The following is a 21308-nucleotide window of genomic DNA, read 5'->3' as shown; positions in this document are numbered from 1 at the left end:
ATTCAAAATATATACCATTGATTCAAAATAACAAGCATGCGTTGCCTCTGATTGCTCATAAATTTGTCTGTCTCTGTCATGAGCACACAATGTGTGATGGCATTGCTCTGGATTATATTGTAAGATGAACAAGACAGGTCTGGGAGAGGGTCCTGGATGTAGTCTAATAGACAAGACGTACAAACACAGAGCAATTGAAGAAATACACATCTTGGGAATCTCTGGCCTTATTAAATGGAATGATAACAAAATTAGACCATAGTGAGTACGGCAGTTCTGGAGCTACCACACAGATCTGAATATGAGGTTGGGGAGAGGGACCTGGTTCTATAGGAGAGGACATTGCCCCATGTTAGTAAAAGCCAAACAGCTGTGATGAGTTTGCCATATTCTAGGAAAAGCAAATTGCAAGAAGTCAACTCGCCTCTTGTTTCTCTCCTCAAAAGCTATTAATGATCATTGTTAAATTCAATGGCTTGGTTGCTATGTGTTCGATGATCCCTCTGCTGATTTACAAGGAGACAGTACTGTCTATGCTAAGCTGCCTCCCTTCTCCAGTTCCCAGAAGAACATGCTGTTTCTGGAAACAGAATGAAGAAAAATGCTACTGTCTGGATGGAAGAAACTCATTGGAACAGATGTAACTCACTGTGGATATGAACAGGGAAAGCTATGTCCACAAAGATTTTAGACAGGCATTTTTAAAATGCACAGTAAATGGAGCATGGTGGTACATGGCTATAATCCCAGCCGCGGAGACACCAAGGCAGTAGGTAGGTTTACAAGTTCAACTCAAGGCTGGTTTGGACCATGGAATAGGATCCTGTCTCAATGAACATGGCCCAATGTAACTCTGTATTCAACAACAACAAACAACAAAAAGATAGATCCAGTGGGGTACACCCTCAATACCAGCATTTAGGAGGCAGAGATAGGTGAATCTCCATGAGTTGGAGGCTAGCTGGATCTACACAGCAAGTTCCAGAACACTCAGGGCTACATAGTGAAACCCTCCAGACAGATAAATAAATAGGATATAATAAACAGGCTTCTACTCTGTGGAAGTATAATTGTACTGAAAAGCAAAACCAGCCAAACAAAATGAACACAAAACTATAAAACACACACACGGCTTTTTTTTTTAACCATGCAAGACAATTATTTTTAAAAGAAAATTGCTTAATTTCTTCCCTAGGCTACTGCAAAATGACAAAACACAGATTTAAAAGGGGAGAAAAAAAATCAAGTGCCAGATATTTTTCAGCAAGAAGCTTTCAGAACTCTCCCCTGAAGAACAGCGTAGAGAACACAGCAGTAGACTGAACCAGCGTCTCACATGAAAATAAGACCCAATTAGTGGGAGTACCTGAGCTCCAGTTGCTATCTCATCAGCGGCTTCGTTCATCACCCCCAGGGTTTGGAAGGCAAATACACACAGCTCTCTCTCACACACCGTGGGCTAGAAAAAGAAAGGAGTCAATTAGACTGTATGTCTTCATCTGTCACTTCATAAACGGAAAGTCATTCCATAGAATACATGGAAAGGACGGAGGCGTAGAGTGTTTTAAGAGAGGAAATCATATCATGTTCCTTAATAATAACCAAATTCTTACGCTGAAGTAACAAGGCTCTCTTTGTAGAGGCACAGCTACAGTGATAAATGATCCATTTCAGCAAGTTGTAGACATTTCCATTCAGGACAATTTAGCAATCAATGAAAAGAATATTAAGCAGTAAAGTACATCTCTCTACCCAATATACAATGCACATTACATGTATTCATTTTAAAAAGTGTAACCCCTAGTTGGATATATAATGAAGCTATACACAAAAACTACATTTAAAAAAATATAATGGACAAATCTCACTTTTCCTTAGGAAATTCATTTAAAAGAAGCAAGCCTGACTCTACTTACTTGCTACCTAGCTCTTGAAAGATTGGTTTTTGTTGCTCAGACTCTTGACTTCAAAAACCTCCTGAGGTCAACAGCACTGAAATATACACTCTGCAATTACTCTGGAGGAGCTCTCATCTTTCAAATCCAATATAGTGTCATCCCCTTGATTTATCTTATCTCCCCAGTTACATTGCATTAGGTAGCTGATGAAGCCTAACATGATGCAATCCACCGTGCCTCTGCCCAGCAGACAAAAGGCGTTTGTTAGTGCCACTGCCCCTGTCCTAGCTGCTAGTAGAAGATGACTTGGTTTGTTGCTTAGGCAGTGGGAAAGAATGGCTGTATTCTGAACATCCTTTACGTTCCGAAGTAGCCCATATGTGTGGCTTTTCGGATAGAAAGCCTGACTCATCACAATTTCTGGCAGAACCCTGGAAGATGATGTAAGAAGAAAAGGGATTTGCTGTATTTGTTTTGTTGATCCTTAACAGGGCAAGTCTGATTCTGTTTCAGAAATGTAGGAATTGTGGGAAGATATTCAATGGAGAGACTCTGCAGATACAGTCTACATGCAGGGCTGTGTGTCTGGAGAAGCACAGAGTAGGCTATTCAGTTCCAACTGTCTTTCCTTTTCCTTGAACGATTAACTTAGTCTGAAATCTTCCTCAATTTTTTATGAGTATCTATGTATATTTGCCTCAATTTTCCCCCAAAGACATGAGTTATTTTCTTTTGTTCACCTTCTGGTACGTATTATATGCTCTGACCTGATGTAATAGGAGCAATCATTACTACATATTAACTATAAAATTCAGAGTTACATTAACATCTGAATATAAAAAAATTGCACATGAAAAAAACGGAGGGAGGAAAAGGTTTTAGACCATGAAGGACTGCGGGAACTCACCTGTGAACAGCAACATCATAGACTAATATGCTAGCCAAATACCCACCACCCTTTTAATGACTAATATAGAGTAATCTCCAAACTCAATAACAAAGTGTGGCTTGTTTAGTGATTTCAATAACTATCAGATTTATCTGAATCTTTAACAATTAAATACATTACTATGTGTCTATATGGGAATGGCTCACACATACATACATGACACATATATATATAATCCTTATATATATACAATGTATATGTGTATATAGTATATACTATACATATGAAAGGTTTCAGAATAAATCAGACAAGTAAAAAGAAAAAGGTTACATAATATATCATGATCAGAATATATTGCATAAAACATTATTTCTAATTAAAAAAGGAACAAAAGTAACAAAATTACTTTTCCATATTATACTACTGTTTTAAACAGAAATAAAATTTTGCTGCATCAGATTTAAGAGTTCTTTTAAAATTACAAGGAAGATTTATTAAAAATTAATGGTAGATGACTATGCATTGATATGCCTCATCATTGACAATCTGGAATTCATGAACTATTCTGACTTTGTCTAGCATGAATTTTGGTAATTTCACCCAGTGAAATATTTTCCTTAATGCTTTCTTCTGCATTCATTCTCCTGGACTGAACCAAGAAAGTTCTGTTCCCCATAGATTCGCAGTCCAATCTCCTCAAACAATAAACCTGCATTCTAATGAATGAGGCTATGGCACCATTTCTTTATGGACATGTTTCCCTATTTTGCACGTTTGTCTAAAAGTAACCCCTCTCTACCTACTCAATTGTGTAAAGCTTATTTCCACAAACATCCTAGTACTCCACCAGGTAGAAGGGACTCAGGCAGGCTAAGAAATATGTTTTCTGAAAACAAAAACCAAAACAACTTTCCGTTAATCTTAAAATTTACAAGTAGAAGTGTAATTACATTCTTACAAGAACATATATCCCATTTTGTAACGTAGCAATTGGACAGCAAGTGTTGTTCCTGCTCTATTACCATACCAACACCACACTAAGTAGGTACTAGTAAAGTGTCAAAACACTTCAAACTGGAAGATACAAAAACATTCAACTTTCGGGTAAATACTTCTACATGTACTTCTCTATTTTGTATAGTAATACCCTCTTCTTCATCTATACTATATTTGCAAATTCAAATTTTCAATACAAGATGAAACTAAAAGAAAAATTTTAAATTACAAAAGGTAACTAAAATTAGGTATCTGTCCCACAAGTGGTCAGAACGCACAGACTGAGTAACTATGAAATGTTTATCCCTACATAAGACTTCTATACCCCACTCCCTCCCAAATAGCTCAACAGACATTCCAGAAGAGGAAGGAGCAATATTTCCTCTCTTTTTATTTTTACTGAAAATAGACCGTTTTCTCAAGTAATATATCCTGGCTACAATTTCCCTCCCAGTTTCTTCACGCCTCCCCAGCCATGCAGATCCACTCCCTTTCTGTTTCCGATCAGAAAACAAACAGGCATCGAAAGCATAATTAAAATAAAATGAAATGGAACAAAACAAAAACGAACACATTGGAGTTGACCAAGACAAACAAACAGAAGAAAAGGGAGCCCAAGAGAAGGCAAAAGAATCAGAGACCAACTTGTTCACATATTCAGGAATTCCATAAAAACACTAACCTGGAAGCTATAATATATATACAGGAGGACCTGGTGCAGACCTGTATGGGCCCTGTGTATGCTGCTTCAGTCTCTGTGAGTTCATAAGAGCTTTGCTCATGTTGATTTGGAGGGATTTGTTTTCTTGGTGTCCTCCATCCCCTCTGGCTCTTACATCCCCGAGGGCAGAAGGATTTTAAGAGCCAGAGGTAGAGGAGGATTGCTAAGAAGGTGTTTTCTGGACATGCCAGAGCCACATGAACTTGCAACAACTACAGATGCTCACGAAGACAGCTGGGGTAGCGAGTGTTAACGTTCTTCAGGGAAGCGGCCTCAGGTAGAATGCGCTTACCCTAGGGAATTGCACTACAGACATGCATATATGGACAACACTGATTGATCTTAGAGGCTATGGAAGGAGGACATGAAATTGGCAGAGGGATATGGGGGTATCATTGGAAGGAGTTGTATGAGAAATATGGAATTGATATGATCAAAGTATATTATGTACATTCATGAAAATTCTAAAGCAATGCACAATAATATCAGACTTTTCTACATCCAGAAAGAGGGTCATACTCAAAAAAAAAAAAATGGAATCATTCCCCCTTGGCACTGTGCAAAGAGTTACACTGTAGACTACCTTCTTCCTACTCTGAAGCGATTCTTGTGTACTCCTCATGAAAAAAACTGTCATGATGAACAGTTACACAGAAAACGCAGTCTCAGTTCTAAACTCTACATAACCACTTAGCATTTATGAAGATTTCAGTGTAATAATGAGTATATTTCACATTCTTTCATAGAAATCATATAATCAAGTCTAATTACTAATATTTTTCTTTGTTTTAGTATGGGAGGCTAAGATTTAATAACTGTGTGTTGTCTTGGAGAAATCAACTCCCTACAATTTAGATTATAAAACCATAGCAAGTCCCTCTATTGGCAACATGTATTTATTTACTACATGATATCCATTATTTACCAACTTAAAGGCATGAAAACTTTTATATGTGTACTTAAAATATGATTTATTGTAGATCTTTCAGCTAAGATGAATACATTTAAATTTTTTGAATCAAAAGAATTTAAATGTGAGCAATAAAAACGTATTTTAAAAACTGTTTCTAAGCCTCAAAGAATATTTTAGAACCTAACTGTATTTTAAGAAATTTGTGTTTTCAATGAATTTAAATTACCCTTTACTGAGAATAGAAATGTTACAACTCAGGAGGATTTTGCTCTGCATTTATGTAGAGAGTAAAGCGTGGTGTTGGGAACGGTTTTCAAACACGTCTGCTATGATCTTTTTGTTCAAACTAAATATTTCATGTAATCCCAGTGTATAAAACACACAACTGGATCTCGTTGACCCTGGAGCTTATATGCAGCTGTTTTCAAATATGGAAAACGGGAAAGAAAATAACAGCCACCTCCAGAAGTTGGTAAGAAAGTTGGACAACACTATAAACATTGCCTTTAGGAATGGAGAGCTATTTTTTAGTGGTAAACAAAGTAAATTAAATTACTCCAGCTGTCCTCACAGTAGCTTTATGTCAATGCATATAAAAGTTCTGAATAATAATACTAAAATATTTAATAAGGATTGTCTGTAGTATGTCATATAGCATTTTATACATTTAGTGGATCAAAAATGTTAAAATACTGCTGAAGTATTTCCAATTAAAAAGAGAAAAGAAATCAGTGTAAATTCTTGACTTAAAAATAGCGTTGAAAGAATGAGAATAAATGTTAACATGCTAAGAATGACATCCTTATGCTTTTATTCGCTCGATTTCCAGTTTCACAGGCAAGGCTTTGAGTGTTTGGCAGTTGAGACAGATGTTCGAGTGGGGGAATTTTTACTCCCCATGAACAGAGGCAGAAATGACACAGGGCAGAGGTGTGCTTGCAAGGCAGGCTTGGCTGCTGGATGGATGCTTGGTCTCTGGTGCAGTGTTCAGAAAGAGGGGGGGGGGTGATTTGGAAGGCTTTTAGGAGGTGAATAGATGAAGGACATACAACCAAATCAAAGGATCAATGAACTAAGTGGTTAATAATTGACCAAACTGTTGAGAAGGGCTGAAAAATGGGAGTACTAGCAGACTGGGAGAAGAAGGTCTCTGGGCCTTGCGTTAGAAAAGTAGGTCACACCTCTCTCCCTCTGCCTCTCTTTGCTTCCTCTTGTGCCACATGCTTCTGCCCTATTGCCTCGCCACAGCCCTGATGCAGTAAAGGCAACCAACCATGACTATAACTCTTTACCAGCATGTATGGTGGTGTGAAAAATGGCAAAAGTGCCTCTTAATCCAGACACAGAATGACAGCCAGTATCAGTGAGTATAACCACGATACCTCACACAGATGGAGGTTTTTGTTTTGTTTTGTTTTGTTTTGTTTTCTCTGCAGAAGTCAGCAGCTCCCAAGGAAGGGTCAAGAAAGACACAACAGCAAAGTAGCAAGGTGAAGGCACTAGGAAATAGAGGCTTTCAGGCACCAACCCCTTACTTTTCTGTTTTCTGTAAAACTTGAAGGCATCTCTAAAACGCACACTACGCTGACACTCTAGTGCATTCAAGGAGGACAGATTTATCTGTAGCTTTGGGTTGGATTTCTGATAGCAATGAATGTACTGTCAAGTTATCCTGGACTGTATGTATGAACTCTTGGGTGTTATTGCAAGCTGTTATACAGATTCTAGTGTTTTTGTCAGAGCTTACTAGGAAGTGTCATTTAGAAACGTTGTAACAAAGAGAAAACGGGAGCGCTGGAATACTTCTAAGTAGCTTTAAGTGCATTTCGGAAAAAAAGCAAAGCACTACTAACTGAGCAGAGTAACAAGAGTGCAAGCAGGGACCAACATTACAGGACTTCAAAGGCAGATTCGCAAAGGGCATTTACAACATCTTAAGAAAACCAGACTTCAAGGAAAATATGAGAAATAATCTAAGCAGGGAAGATAAAGATCTTAGGCTGGGAAATCCATGGAAGCCAAGCGTGGTTTAGTCACCTAAACAACCAGCTGTGTTATAAGGCACCCATTTCGGGATTTATTTCGGGATTTATCACAGCTAGAAACAGGTCACGGGGCTGAACCAATGGTCAGTGAATCACGGTTTAAAATTTCTTAAGAAAATATATGTAACTCTTAAATTTACAGGAAAATATACTGAAATGTAAATACAATAGAAATACAGGAAAAAATCACAAGACTGCCTAAATTAAGAAAAGCATCTGTTAATGGATTTAAGAAATGGTTCTTTCTATTTATCTCCCTTCAAACAGGAGAAATGGGAAGATGGTAAAACTTTAAGGGGCGGGCCTAGAGTGGAATTACGAATTACTAGGTCATTAGTATGTGTGCTTAAGAGGCCGTATGGGATGTCAGCTACTCTGTTCTCCCTTGCTCCTGAGACAGGAGGTGTGCAGTTCTGCATCTCATTTGCCTGCAGTCATACGCGGCCACACCATATGTCAAAGTAATGTAACCAACTAATTATGGACTAGGGGCTCCCAGGTTATGAGCCAAAAGTAAGTCACTTGTTTTTCTATGTTGATTATCTCTTAACCACTGGGCTGATGAGCCAGTCTTCCTAAAGTACCTCTTAACCAAGAGGCTGGTAGCCCAGCCTTCCTTATGTAATCTCTGAACCAGTGAGTGGGCTCAACATTCTTTCTTGACTATCTCTTAATCATGAGCTGGCCCATCAGCCACCTTAAGGAAGTGGTTTCCATGGCACCACAAAAGGGAGAGAGTGCAGAGGCCTGTTAGCAGTTCAGGGTTCTTCTTTAGGTAATGAAAATATTCTGAAATTAGTGATGACGGTTAAAACCATGATTATATCCAACATCACCTAACTGTGCACATTAGTGACTTAGAAATTGTATTAATTACTTTCCTGCTGCTAAGATGAAATACCACGCTCAAAAGCTCCTTAGAGAAGGAAGGGTTGATTTTGCTGCTCCAGCAGACCAGATGGGCAGGGAAGGCATGTCAACAGGCCTCCCCTAGTGACGAAGTTCCTCCAGCAAGGCCCTGACTCCTAAAGTTCCATAAGCTCCCCAAATACACCACCAACTGAGGACCAGGTGTTCAAATTTAAGAGCCTAAAAGCTCTCATTCCCACCACCCCAAGTAGTACATAAACGTCAACTTAAAAACTGACTTTTTGGCAACATTTTTGATTAAAATTTTATGAAGTCATTATTGTGAAAAAAAATCCAGTTTTTAAATTGGGTAATTCACCCTCCAAAGTACACATGTCCGTTGATTTCCATTTTCATACTTCATTGGTGATATGACAACTATGGCATTAACTTGGCAGTTTCAGATTCCCTTCTGACTTTCCCAGGACTTCTGTGTGTCTGCTCACACTTGTGTGGAACCTCTCTGTATACCAACCATACAACTTAAATTTGGGGGTTTTGAACAAACACATCAGGCATCTTTGTTTTTAATCATTATTAAATGCTGTTTCCAGAAGCTATGTGTTATTAAATAAACATAAATATACAGTTTATGAGACTTATTGCCAATATAGAAAAAGAGGCAAAATAGACACAGAGATGACAGACATAAGGAACACAATTTAATGAGAAATTACTTACTCTTTCACAGATACTTCCAGAAGCAATACTAACTCCTTTCCTTCTAAATGATACCACTTAGCATATATTAAAAGTTTGCCCTGGGGAGGTGTAGATTTATTTTAAATTTAAACGACATCTACTTGTTTTATATTGGGATGCTTTCACTTATCTTCCATGCTAACGCAGGAATTCCATCAATAGATACTCACCCGAAGCATGGGGCCATTCTGAAACACGTGTGGCTCATCACAAACCACACAGTATTCATTCAGCACAGGGATCCGCTGCTCGGCAAACTCAATCGTCTGAATAAAACGATACAAGGAAATAAGCCAGTAAGGTTCTTGAATGACAGGAAAACCCAGCCAGGACTAGGTGCTCCCACTGCAGAGGATCTTAACTCATACCTGCACCAGGAAGCCGCGGTCTCGGATTGGAATGCATTTTGCACCATTTGTCTATAAAAGGCAAAGTTTTTAAAAAGTAACTTTTTATTAGGGAGAATATAGAAATGATAGCTTTTCCCTTTTTCAGAAGTAAATGCAGACGATCACACGAGTATTGTCAGCTATTATGATATTAAAATATTAGACTTCCTTATGGACTAATTTTGTTATATGATATGTGTTATATTATATGATATATATCATATATATATAAAATCAACTATATTTGCCTAAACAAAATGATATTCTTAGGTTCTCATCCTTTAGTAAAAATACCTGTCATTGTTACACGAAAAGAAAGTTAGTTTATTCTATTTGTGATAAAGAAAAAGACCATACCATCATTAGAATTTTCAAATACTATCAGCTTCAATGATTCCTCCAAGGAAAATTAAACAGCAGCTAGCAAAAGGCCCAGTACTAAATCGATTAGTAGGCTAAGTACATGGGGGGAAAGTCTGTTTTCTCTCACAAAACATCTGAAATTATCCTTCTGAGGTGAAACTATCTTGGGAAATATTCCTTTGTGGAACTGATAGGCAAAACTTTCTCCATGTCATTAAGGCATACCTTTAAATGAGTGTCTAGTGTATTCATTAAAATTATAAAGACTGTCAAGTTTTCCTCAAGCAAATTATATAAAAAGTATAATTTTACAGTAGTATTTGTAATCAATTGTAGGGAGAAATCTACGTAAGGATGACTAAAATCAGCCTCTTGTTTTGTCAACTAACATACGGCTGGGTTAGCATATGAATCATTAAATTGACACTCACAACATGCACATATTTAAAACCGTAAACAAAACCTTTCAACCATTTTTGAATATGTAACTACATGTGTAAGTTAAGGTTGTCTGAAGCTGGCTGTGCCAATCACTAGAGAGGTAAAGTTGGTGTAGGGTTGATCCACAGTCAATATCAACCGTGCAGACATCAACTGGATCCACATCCTCCCATTTCCCCCCAAAAGAACTTCTTTAGCATAAAATGGACATTAAGAAAATCTTCATGTGAAACTCTTGAATGCTATCACCAACCAAATGTTCACAGACAAAATTTTCTAATATATAACTAAAATATTAGGCTTAGCCGGGTGATGGTGGCGCACGCCTTTAATCCCAGCACTCGGGAGGCAGAGGCAGGCGGATCTCTGTGAGTTCGAGACCAGCCTGGTCTACAGAGCTAGTTCCAGGAAGGTCTCCAAAGCCACAGAGAAACCCTGTCTCGAAAAACCAAAAAAAAAAAAAAAAAAAAATGCTTAACTATAAGACAAGTGTGTTCCTCCACTACTCATGTGGTGGAAGAAACGATAAATAACCTACTTAACACAGATCAAAAACTTTGTAAATCTAGCTGAATTCCTTCCATTCTTAATAGAATTCAGTGGTAGGAACACAAACCAGATAGCAAATCAGTGATTACATTTTTCCCCAGAACCAATGCTAACTGTTGTTCTGTGCCAGCTGTAAATATCCAGTACACAAAAAATATGCCCCCCCCAAAAAAAAAAACAGCAAATTTAAAAACAAAACAAATTAAATGGATCTTGTGTTTTCCTCTCCCAGGTCTCATAAAAATGCATGTAAATTTCCTGTCCCTTAGCTACATTTAAGAAGGCAAGATGAAAGAAGTGTTTACGCACGGGAGGCTGGGAAGAAGACGATGATGGTGTTAAAATACCGATAAGCCCTGAGGTAAGCGAGAGCCTCCTGCCCTCTGCGTTGGGTTCCTTGAAATGCTCGGTTTTCGATGACTTGGGGGCGCCGGAGTAAGACTTGCTGAGCAATTTGTGGTTTTTCAGCCCATATAACTCTTCCATTCTGAGATTGCTGGAGTAAGACCTGCTTAGCAGTTTGTGGGGCTTCAAGTTGCTGCTGTGCTCACATCGCGGGTCTCCAGAACAAGAGCGAGTCAATAACTTATGCGACTTGAGCGTGAGGCAGTCCTCCTGCTTGCCCGCTGTGGGGCAGGGCCGGCCCAAGAGTTTGTGCGATTTGAGGGTGGACATCGCCTGCTCGGCCCTGGGGTCGCTGGACAGCGAGCGCCCGAAGGTCCTGTGCGACTTGGCGCACACATCATCAGCTTTGACAGTGCTGGAACAAGTCCTCCGCAACAGCTTGTGTGTTTTGGAGATGCCGTCTTGTTCAGATTTCAGTTTGGATTTGCTTTTGCCACAACCAGGGGGAGGATAGCTGGGCGACCTTGGAGATGAGTAACAATTAACACGGGAGAAAACTGGACCTAACGTCAGTGCCCCAGTTCAACCAGGGTACATACGCTGCCACCTCATCAACAACTCCCATTAGGATCCAAACCAAAGACGGGTGCAGAATGCGTCACTGGAATTAAACCACATCTCACAAACACAAGAAGATTCCAGCATGGTTCCTCCCTCTGACCTATCCCAGAACTCCATGAAGAACTGAAATTTGGAGGACTCTTTTCATTACACGAAAACAAAATCTAACTTTAGTAAACTTTACCCATACTGATTAAAAATAAATAAGCACACCTATGTTTTTGACAGGACACCTGTAATTTAGTCTTTTGCTGGAAGTCATAAAGTAAACAGACATGTAGGCGAGAAAGAATCCTTTGCACTGGGTATAGCGGGGCTCTAAGGGCTGAGCAGTCAGACAAAGATGAAGATGCTTGTTACCAACCTGCGCAAGGTAGAAAACAAATGCAGAGGCGACTTCACCTTCTTCTCTGACAGCTTCTTACCATGCAGGCAACTGGACTTTTCCTTGCTCTGTTTCCACTGCTGAGTAACGAACGTCTGCATGATCCTGTCAAAGCAGAGGCCGCTCTGTTAGCACAGTCCCAACGCCATCTACACCAATACTTCCGGGGTTTGCTTGTTTGCCAGCTTGGGGAACTCGGGGTGCTGTTCTCGTTGTTTTGCTTTGAAACCGAGGTCTCACTATGCAGCCCGGACCTAGAACTTGCTACAAAGACCAAGCTGGCCTCAAGCCCACAGAGACCAGACAACCTCTGTCTTCCTACTTACTGGGATTACCACCCTGTCAATGCTGTGCTCACCAGTGCTTAGGTATTTATTGTGATAAGAACACATTACCAAAGGAAAATAACACAACCATTAGTAAAATGCTAAGTTAGGGTTGTGTAAGAATTTTCATATTAAAGGAGCCAGAATGTAAGAAATTACCATGGCTTTTTATGACAAGTTACATCATAACAAGTGATCAAGAAACTTACTTATTAATAAATTAAAATAAAATAGTGACATATTCTAATTACCCAAATTATCAGAGAGTTTATGAAATAATAGATTTAAAAAGAATCCTGGGGGCTGGAGAGATGGCTCAGTGGTTAAGAGCACTGCCTGCTCTTCCAAAGGTCTTGAGTTCAATTCCCAGCAACCACATGGTGGCTCACAACCATCTGTAATGAGTTCTGGCGCCCTCTTCTGGCCTTCAGGCATACACACAGATAGAATATTGTATGCATAATAAATAAATAAATATTTTAAAAAAAAAAGAATCCTGGGAGCAGCCTTCAGAATCAGTAACTTTTACATGAATTTTTAAAGTGAAGTTAATTTTTCACTTGGTTGTTTCATTTTCATGAAATAAAAAACCAAATTGCAAAACTGTATGTAGAAATATTTGATGTAAAAATATATGGTCTTCAAGCACAGCCCAATCACCTCTATATATGCTAGTGTGTTTTTTTTAAAAGTCTATATTCCTAAAATTTTTTTAGTTATTATCATAAGATTGGAATTTGGTAACTCCTGGTGTCAGGATTTTCCACAATATCTGCTTCCTTTGGTGCTTCATGGAAAAGAATTCTGGAGAGCCAACTATGGACTATAACAGCATGATATCTGCAAAGGACCTTAGTCTATGGCCATGCCTCCCGCCTTGCAAGTCACAGAACAGAAGGATGCCTTAGTGCTGGTCCCTCAGTAGATGTGAAATTTTACAATTACACATTATATGTATAATACATTTGACATTTTAACTTTCTTTCAAAAAAATATCCCTTCAAGTTTGCCTGATTGTCCTGTTCTTTTGCTACTTCTGCAAACTGCTTCTGGGAGGGAAAACTGATACCAATATTTTGTTTATCAGCTATACTATGCCAGGGAATAAAATGCAGCTTTCTCAGTTCCAGAAAATAGTTATTATCCCGCACACTGAAATAAGGTGTATGCCCGGGGAGAAGATGTGACTCTTAGGTAGAGGAGGAGCAAATTCTTCCACATCCTTCAGGACCCCACTAGCTCAGTTCACCCTTGCCTTCTCTGTTGGGCTCTCTTCTGCTACCTTCAGTGTGTTCAGAAGAGTCAGGTCCGAATCATTTGGAGTCACTAGGGTAGAAGATGTTGTGAGAAAAAGGAGGATAAACTCTGCATTGATGGATGCTGTGATTCCAAATTCACAGGAAATTTGTCTTGGATCTTAAGAACAGGGGATTGCTTTATTTCATTTTTATTTCATGTCTGAAGACTTTATTTCCTTCATATTTCAAGAAGATTTGCATGTACTGGATCACATGAACATTATTTCTCCTTGTTGCTAATAAAAAAAAACTCATTGAAACTATTTTGTTCTAATTAGACTTAGATTCTTTTTCTCCTATGATGAAAAAGGTTCCTATTCCTGTGACCTGCCACCTATGAAAGCTACCAAGTGTGTGCTGGAGAAGCTAAATGGAACCAAAGGACATAGTAGGTCACTTTCAGGTTACAGTGTTATTCCAAAGTGTGGCTTTACCACCTAACATCAGTAGCTCTTAAACAACTCCTGATTATCCTTGGTTGCAAAAAAATATTCAACTATTTCTTGTAAGACAGTTAATGTCACTGCGGATCCAAAGTGTGTGCAGATGTACGCATACAGATATGTATGTGTGTGTGTATATGTATGTGTGTATGTACATGTATGTGTATATAATGATCACAGATATGCATGTATTTATATATGTGATCATATTGTTCTATGATTACACATGCTATAATGACCACCTTCTCTTAACACAGAGCCACTAGAATATTTAAGTATTCATCAAGTGAAGGAAATATAAGCAATTGGTGTGGCAGCCACTTTCTGATCAACGGTTCAGGGGTCACCTGGACAAAAGAGTAAATAAAGGCCAATATCCCCTTCTCTGGATTTCAGAATAACAACACTGAAGAGTAGTAACAGTTACATGTATTTGAAGCCAAAGAAGACTCCACTATTTTCTTACCATGGACAGAACTTAACTTTGATCAAGTAGGCATGAAGTCATACACGGCAGACACCCCGTCATTTTGATTACCACTCTGTCAGATCAGCCATGAAATCTTATTTAAATATTTTCTCTTCAGCCTTTCTGTTCACTTGACATTCACACAACAGTCACTGGATGCCAAGTACGTTCGCCAATACATACATGACAAAGGGTACACGTCTTTATGCGACAGATAGACCAGCACATGGATCAAAAGGCTTGAACTAGAAATAGATTCAGACTCTAGCATTTTCTTGTTGGCTGGTGGTAAGGAAACTGTTAATGTGCTTTGGACTTCAAGTTCATCACTGAGGAAATATGAAAAGTTCGTGTGCATCACAGAGTTACCGTGAGGACGAAGACTAAGTGACTAAACATGTCACTCATCTGTCAGTATTTGGAATGGCAGCAAAACACACTAAGCATTTGGTCCTAGTACCCCAAAGCACCAGGAATGGATCACAGGAACACACTGAATGTAGTTATTTACGTACTAAAAATTGCTCTAAGCAATAAATAGCCTAGATTCCACACTAGCATCCTTTCATAAGCTTCAAGGAAGATAAGCTCTTCGCACCTGAATTTTTTTTCTTACGAATTATCATAAATATGAGATGAGAAATTTTAAATTACGCTATTTAGGCTAGATGGCACCTAAAGATCCCTAGTCAAAAACACTTATAAACAAAAAAAATTTAATCGTATACATGAGAGAAATTCATCAAAAACATGAAAATAATCTGGCTCTTATTAAAAAATTCCCTACATAACTAAAATTTATTCATAAAAGCAAGCAATGTTTTTGAAAACATTAATCACCAGGCTAGACCTATGACTAGAACATGTTACATATTATACCAGTCACCTAAGCGCAAACCCCAGCACACAGCTTTCCTTAACTTCTCAGGCTTACAACTACAGATGCTGTTTCTTTGTCCAAACTCATGGGATATACTCATGGGCTACTACAGGCAGAAAATTGTTTATTCTAGGACATGCATTTAAGAAAATTCTTGTCTTGTTTTGATCAACCCCATTTTCCCCCAACCCCTCCCCCACAAAAGTTGCTTTAAAAGCAATGTCACAACAGGGTGGTGGAGGTGTTGGTGAGCCAGCCCCGAAGTTGTGAGTCTGGGAGAGCTGTCCCCATTCGTCATCTGTCACATGGTGCTATGGGTAGGGGAGAGATGCACATCCCCATCAAGGCCTGATGCAGGAAGGAGAGTTACCCCTGCCTGCACCAGCTGCAACACTTGGAAGAGCAGGCCCTGCACCTTGCCTGGGCAGCACAATAGAGCCAACCCCATTGGCAGAGGCAAGGCGAACCAGCACCTATATGGTGAGCATAGAGAGCTGTCCCTAATATTCACCTGTCATGTGACAGCATGGGAGGGAAAGAAATGTCTGTCGTCCCCTCACCCCACACACACGCACCCATAAATGCCTGAAGCAGATGGGAGATCAGGCCCTGAGGTCATAAGGGCAGGAGAGCTAGTCCTGCCCCTCATCAGCTGCAGCTCATGGGAAAGTGGCCACTGTGCCTCACCAGGGCAACACAGTAGAGCTGGCCCTGAAGGTACAGGTGTGGGAGATCAACCCCGAGGACCTGGAAGCAGGAGACTTGGCCCCACCTCTTACTCACAGCCCCAAGGGGGTGAACTCCCAGGGCAATGCTGGAGAGCTTACCCTGATAGTGAGGACAAGGGAGATCTGGCAGGCTGACCAATTCTGCAACTATCCAAGCCCAGAATGAGTGTTACAGGTTGGCCCACCTCAATTATCCATCCCATCTGTGATCTGCATGCAGAGCCAAAGCTGCAGGATCTCTACCATACAGACCAACAGCAGGATAATCAAGAGGAGTCCTAGTGAGGGCCCAGTATCTGTAGCATAGTGGAAACTAGCGGCCTCGAACCAGACCAATGACTCGCTGTAATGAATTCTTGCAAGTCGAGATATATGAATAAAGGGTTTATTGCATGATTCACTATGCCACACTACAGCTTCCAAGGCGAGATTTTGCCCTCTTTTTTTTTTCTTTCTGCTCTTAAATTTTATTGGGGGTGGGGTGCTGCAGGAGCAGAGGGTGCATACACAGGGATGGGAAACGAGTGGGACTGAGATGCGTGATGTGAAACACAAACAATAAGTAAAAAGAAAGCTAAAAAAGAGAGAGAGAGAGCAGCGCCAAAGTAACGTAACATAAAGGTGCCGCCATGCTCCTCTGCAAGATGGATAAGCCATGGATTCATGTAAGAAACAGAGACTAACTGAAAGAAATAAAAGAAATAAAAGTGTTGGAGCTGGGTGGTGGTAGCGCACGCCTTTAATCCCAGCACTTGGGAGGCAGAGGCAGGCGGATCTCTGTGAGTTCGAGGCCAGCCTGGTCTACAAGAGCTAGTTCTAGGACAGGCTCTAAAGCTACAGAGAAACCCTGTCTCAACCCCTCAAAAAAGTAATTGTGTTGGAAAAACTCCCCTAAATCTAAAACAAAAATTTACAGATGCCCCAATGTGAGTCTTTGAAAGAGAACATTGCATGGTCTAATGTGCTAAACATTCCTTGTAAATTCCATTTATCTTTAGATACACGGAATCCTAAAAGTTAAGGGTTGATCTGACGCTGCATTTGTGTACAGATCTAGACTCAACACTGAGTGCCTAAAAGAGCAGTCCCCCCCCCACTTCGAATGCAATCATCCATAATTCATATCTCAGCAAAGTTACCTTGGTGTAGTGTCATAAAAACTGGGACAATCCTAGAGGTCTAAGGTATGGACTAGCCCAGACATCACATAAGGCTTCCGGCACCAGGGAAAAGGAAGCTGACACAAGAAATTTTAAAGTATTTTCTCTTGGAACATTACTCAATAAAGGATGACATATGATGAAAATGAAAATTCATTAAATTGAAAGGGAAAGGCGTGGGCTGCATCCTGATCAAGGAACTAAACCACTGCATTAGCGCACAGGATCTGACAGGCTCTTACTAAATCAAGTTTATGGATCTGGAAGAATAAATAGTCCTTCAAAAAGTCTCGCAAATTCTAAAAGCTGAAATTCGGACAAGTACAGCACTTATTAGTTATATTCCAACCATAGTGAACTGGGGTATATGTCAATATTTTCAGTCAGATTTCTGGTCCTTATCAGAGAATAGAAAACAACAAGGGAGGATTGAAATGTACACAGAAGGGAGCCCATGATGCTGGTTAAACTAAGACAGCCAGTAAGGGAATCGGTGAGATGGTTCAGCAGGTAAAAATGCTTGCTGTGAAGTCTGACAACCCAGGGACATGCATGAAATTGGAAGAAGAGAACCAACTCCACAAAAATGCTTTCACACACATCAAAAAATAAAAAAAATAAAAAAGACAGATTGATAGATAGATGGATAGATTGAATGGATGGATAGACAGGCAGATGGACTATAGCTTCCTCAAACTATTAAAATAGATCGAGCAGGTTATCTGGCAAGCACACCTATTAGCATTTATTCAAACAAATGAAATCTGTAGAGAAGAGATTTCTGCAGGCACATGTCTGCTGCAGCACTATTCAAATTAGACGCGAGCTAGACTAGAAATCAACTAAGGACCCATCAGGGGTGACTAGCTCGGCTGGGAGTGGTGGTGCAAACCTACAATTACAGCACTTGGGAAGCTGACTGATGCTAGAGAAGCCAGCCTGGGCTACATAGCCAGGCTCTAGCTGAAAGCAACAAGGAAGCATGGGGGGAAAAATGAAATACGATTCCACAAAAAATAAGAATCTTGTCAATTTGCAAAGTCATGGATGGATCTGAGGGTCATTTTAAGTGACAGAAGTCAGGCAAGGAAGAAAAGTCCTACATCCTCTCGTTTCTATGGAGGGTCTAAAAAATGGTGATCTCATTTCTGTGCACAGAGAAAATACACTGATATTATGGGAAAGCATGGTAGTCAGGGGGGGAATAGGATAGAGGTGGGCTGCCGGGAGTCAGAGCGCTGAGTGGTCACTTACAAAAAGATAGGAACTGGAAGTTCTGTGTGCCGCTGCCTAGTGTGACCATAGGTAAGGGACTTTGTGTATTTCTAAAAGCTTATTTTGAATATTTTCATCACAGAGATGTGATGCCCAAGAAATCTGTTGAACTTGTGCAGAATCACCACATGCTGTCAAAATGCTGTGTATAATTTTTAGGCACTGCTAAAGAGATATTTTTAAAAGAAAACAATGAGGTTTACCAGAAAACACCAATTTGTATTTTGGTATTGTGAACAAAAGTTTTAATTTGTAAAGTGAACCATCACACAATGTGTGTGTTTGAAGCATCATGTTGTAGATTTACATAATAAATACGTTATCTTTTGACATGTTTTAGAGTTAAAAATCAATAGATAAGGAAAGGGCTCTCCTATTCATCTGGAGTAGTCTTATATCCTTTTTTGGAAGGCAAAGGCTCATCTAGATTCGCTCTGAATATAGAACTGCATTCCCTATGCAAGAAAGAACAGCAAAGGAGATCATGTGGACAGCATAGTTATTTCCTCCAGGCAAACCACAAGTACTTGGGATGCACACAGCCTCCCTGCCCCAACATCTCCATCCTCACATATAACAGTTTGAAACTGACTTTAGAGAAGCTGAAAAGTCAACTCCGACCTGTGTGATTCCCTACTGCACTTTTCTACTCAAAGACATAACGTGTGCTGCCCTTGTATTCAGCCCTGTCAAGGATGATTCCTTTTCCACTGTTTTTTATTTTAAACCCAGGGTTTTAGGTAAAACGGACTTAAAAATCAGAAACAAAAGTGAACTAAAGCTTTTTTTTAAAAAAAAAAAAGCTGCTATTAATAAGACCCCATGAGATTCTATGAGTACAATAAACAAAAGCTTGGTTTATCTTTTCTCAGCACTTTCAAACCTACCATCAGTTATTTCTACTTCACGTCTATTAATACCAAAGTATGCCAGAATCTTAGTGACTATATAAATGATAGATCATAAATGCTAATGACGACATAGTAAAGAATGTATCTGCTTACTGAAATGAATTCTAAGCGCACTATGTTTTGGGGGAACCATGTCCATTTATAAAAAGATAAACTGAGGTACTATTAATAAAGGGCCAAGAAATAAAGAGAACAAAATCTCACGAAGGAATGCTTCAACGGCAAAGGCATGGGATATAGGACGGGCTCAGAGACAGTGGGGGATAACCAGCTACTGTCTCCAGGCCACAAGAATAAGCAGTGAAAGCCGCCAACTGAATATTGGGAAGGGGCAGCTGTAAAAGGCAGTGGCTCAGCAGGACAGAAAAACAAACTTCAACAAACCAGCTCAAAATGAGTCCTGCAGGAGAAAGCTCAGCAATCACTGATCCATCTCCTGCCTTTGCTTTCTGCTGGGCACATTAACGAGAAAGACCAGGTCCACAGGAGCAAGAAGGGTATAGGGTGGGGTGTGGAAAGGTGAGTGCATGTGGACAGGAAGTGAGAAATACCCGGGAATCTGGAAAGGGAGCCCTGTGGACTAAAACACAGATCCAGATCTTTGTACCAAGATGATATCCTATCCCCAGGGACGCACTTGAAAAAGATGTGGAAGAATAAAAACTGAGAAAAAGAGCAAAATAAAAATTCAATTTCCTTGAAAAGCAATTCTTTTTTTTTTTTTTTAATTCTTCAGTAAACTTACTTCTTCAGCTGATGTCCCAATCCAAATCGCTCTTTTGTAGAAATCTGAAAGACATCGACCGTGGGCACTGGAAAGAGGGGAAACAGAGTTCAATATTGGCTTGAAACTCAGTCACAAAAGATGACTGAGTTATTAATTGTGTGCGTGGGCATGTGCACCCACACACATCCAAAGTACACATACTCCTCTTGGCAGCATTATTTAAATTACACAAGGGTTAAATATAAGATCACAGCAGGTTGTGTAATGTAAATATCTGCATATGTTAATAGAACCATATAGAAATATGACGAGTAATCTCAAAATAAGCAATTGTTCCAGCAACCATATTTAGGACAGTTCAGACAACGTTTTGAAATTATAAATAAAACATGCTAATATATGACACAACTTTTTAATCAGTGGGAGATGAGGATAAAGCACAGACTTAATTTTCACTCTACATCCTCTTGATGGGGTACATTATTTCATGAGATGCATGTGCATATACATACATAGACACATACATGCATACATGTGTGAGAATACATCTAAATAATTTTTGAAATTAGCGACTTGCCATTAATACTTATTTGGAGAAGTGGAATTGATTATTTAATTTTAAGGGTTTTAAATTTGAAATGTTTATTTGACATTCAAGTAGAAGAGTGAAAAACGGCAATAAAAAATAAAGGGCATTCAAGCAGAGGTACGCATTAAAGCTGTAAGTCTGAAATAGCCATCATATACACATATGTAAAATCATAACACCCAAACTTCTCAGGGAGGAGAGAATGCTGGGAAAGAGGCTGCACATGCCTGGGTGTCAGGCATCCAGCAAGGAAGCCTTGTGAGGGACAGCCAAGAGGGTGGAGACTCCAGAATGCACGTTCACTAAAGGCTCTCAAGGAAGGGAAACAACAGATTA

At 39.5% G+C, this 21308-nt stretch overlaps 1 protein-coding gene across 1 annotated transcript in view; it reads right to left on the bottom strand.

Annotated features, from left to right (window-relative positions):
• Positions 1-21308, bottom strand: part of Parp8 (poly(ADP-ribose) polymerase family member 8) — a 161843-nt gene that overhangs the window by 23680 nt on the left and 116855 nt on the right. The window contains exons 11-16 of the mRNA XM_057789661.1: positions 20402-20468; positions 12146-12271; positions 11125-11683; positions 9442-9492; positions 9244-9339; positions 1367-1459 (exon numbers count right to left, since the gene is read on the bottom strand). Coding sequence (XP_057645644.1) covers positions 1367-1459; positions 9244-9339; positions 9442-9492; positions 11125-11683; positions 12146-12271; positions 20402-20468 — 992 coding nt within the window. The remainder of the gene's footprint in view (positions 1-1366; positions 1460-9243; positions 9340-9441; positions 9493-11124; positions 11684-12145; positions 12272-20401; positions 20469-21308) is intronic.

Source organism: Chionomys nivalis, chromosome 15 (genome assembly GCF_950005125.1).
Source record: "Chionomys nivalis chromosome 15, mChiNiv1.1, whole genome shotgun sequence".
Classification (NCBI taxonomy): domain Eukaryota; kingdom Metazoa; phylum Chordata; class Mammalia; order Rodentia; family Cricetidae; genus Chionomys; species Chionomys nivalis.
Note: the sequence above shows the minus strand (reverse complement) of the source record. Positions and strands in the feature narration are given on the sequence as shown.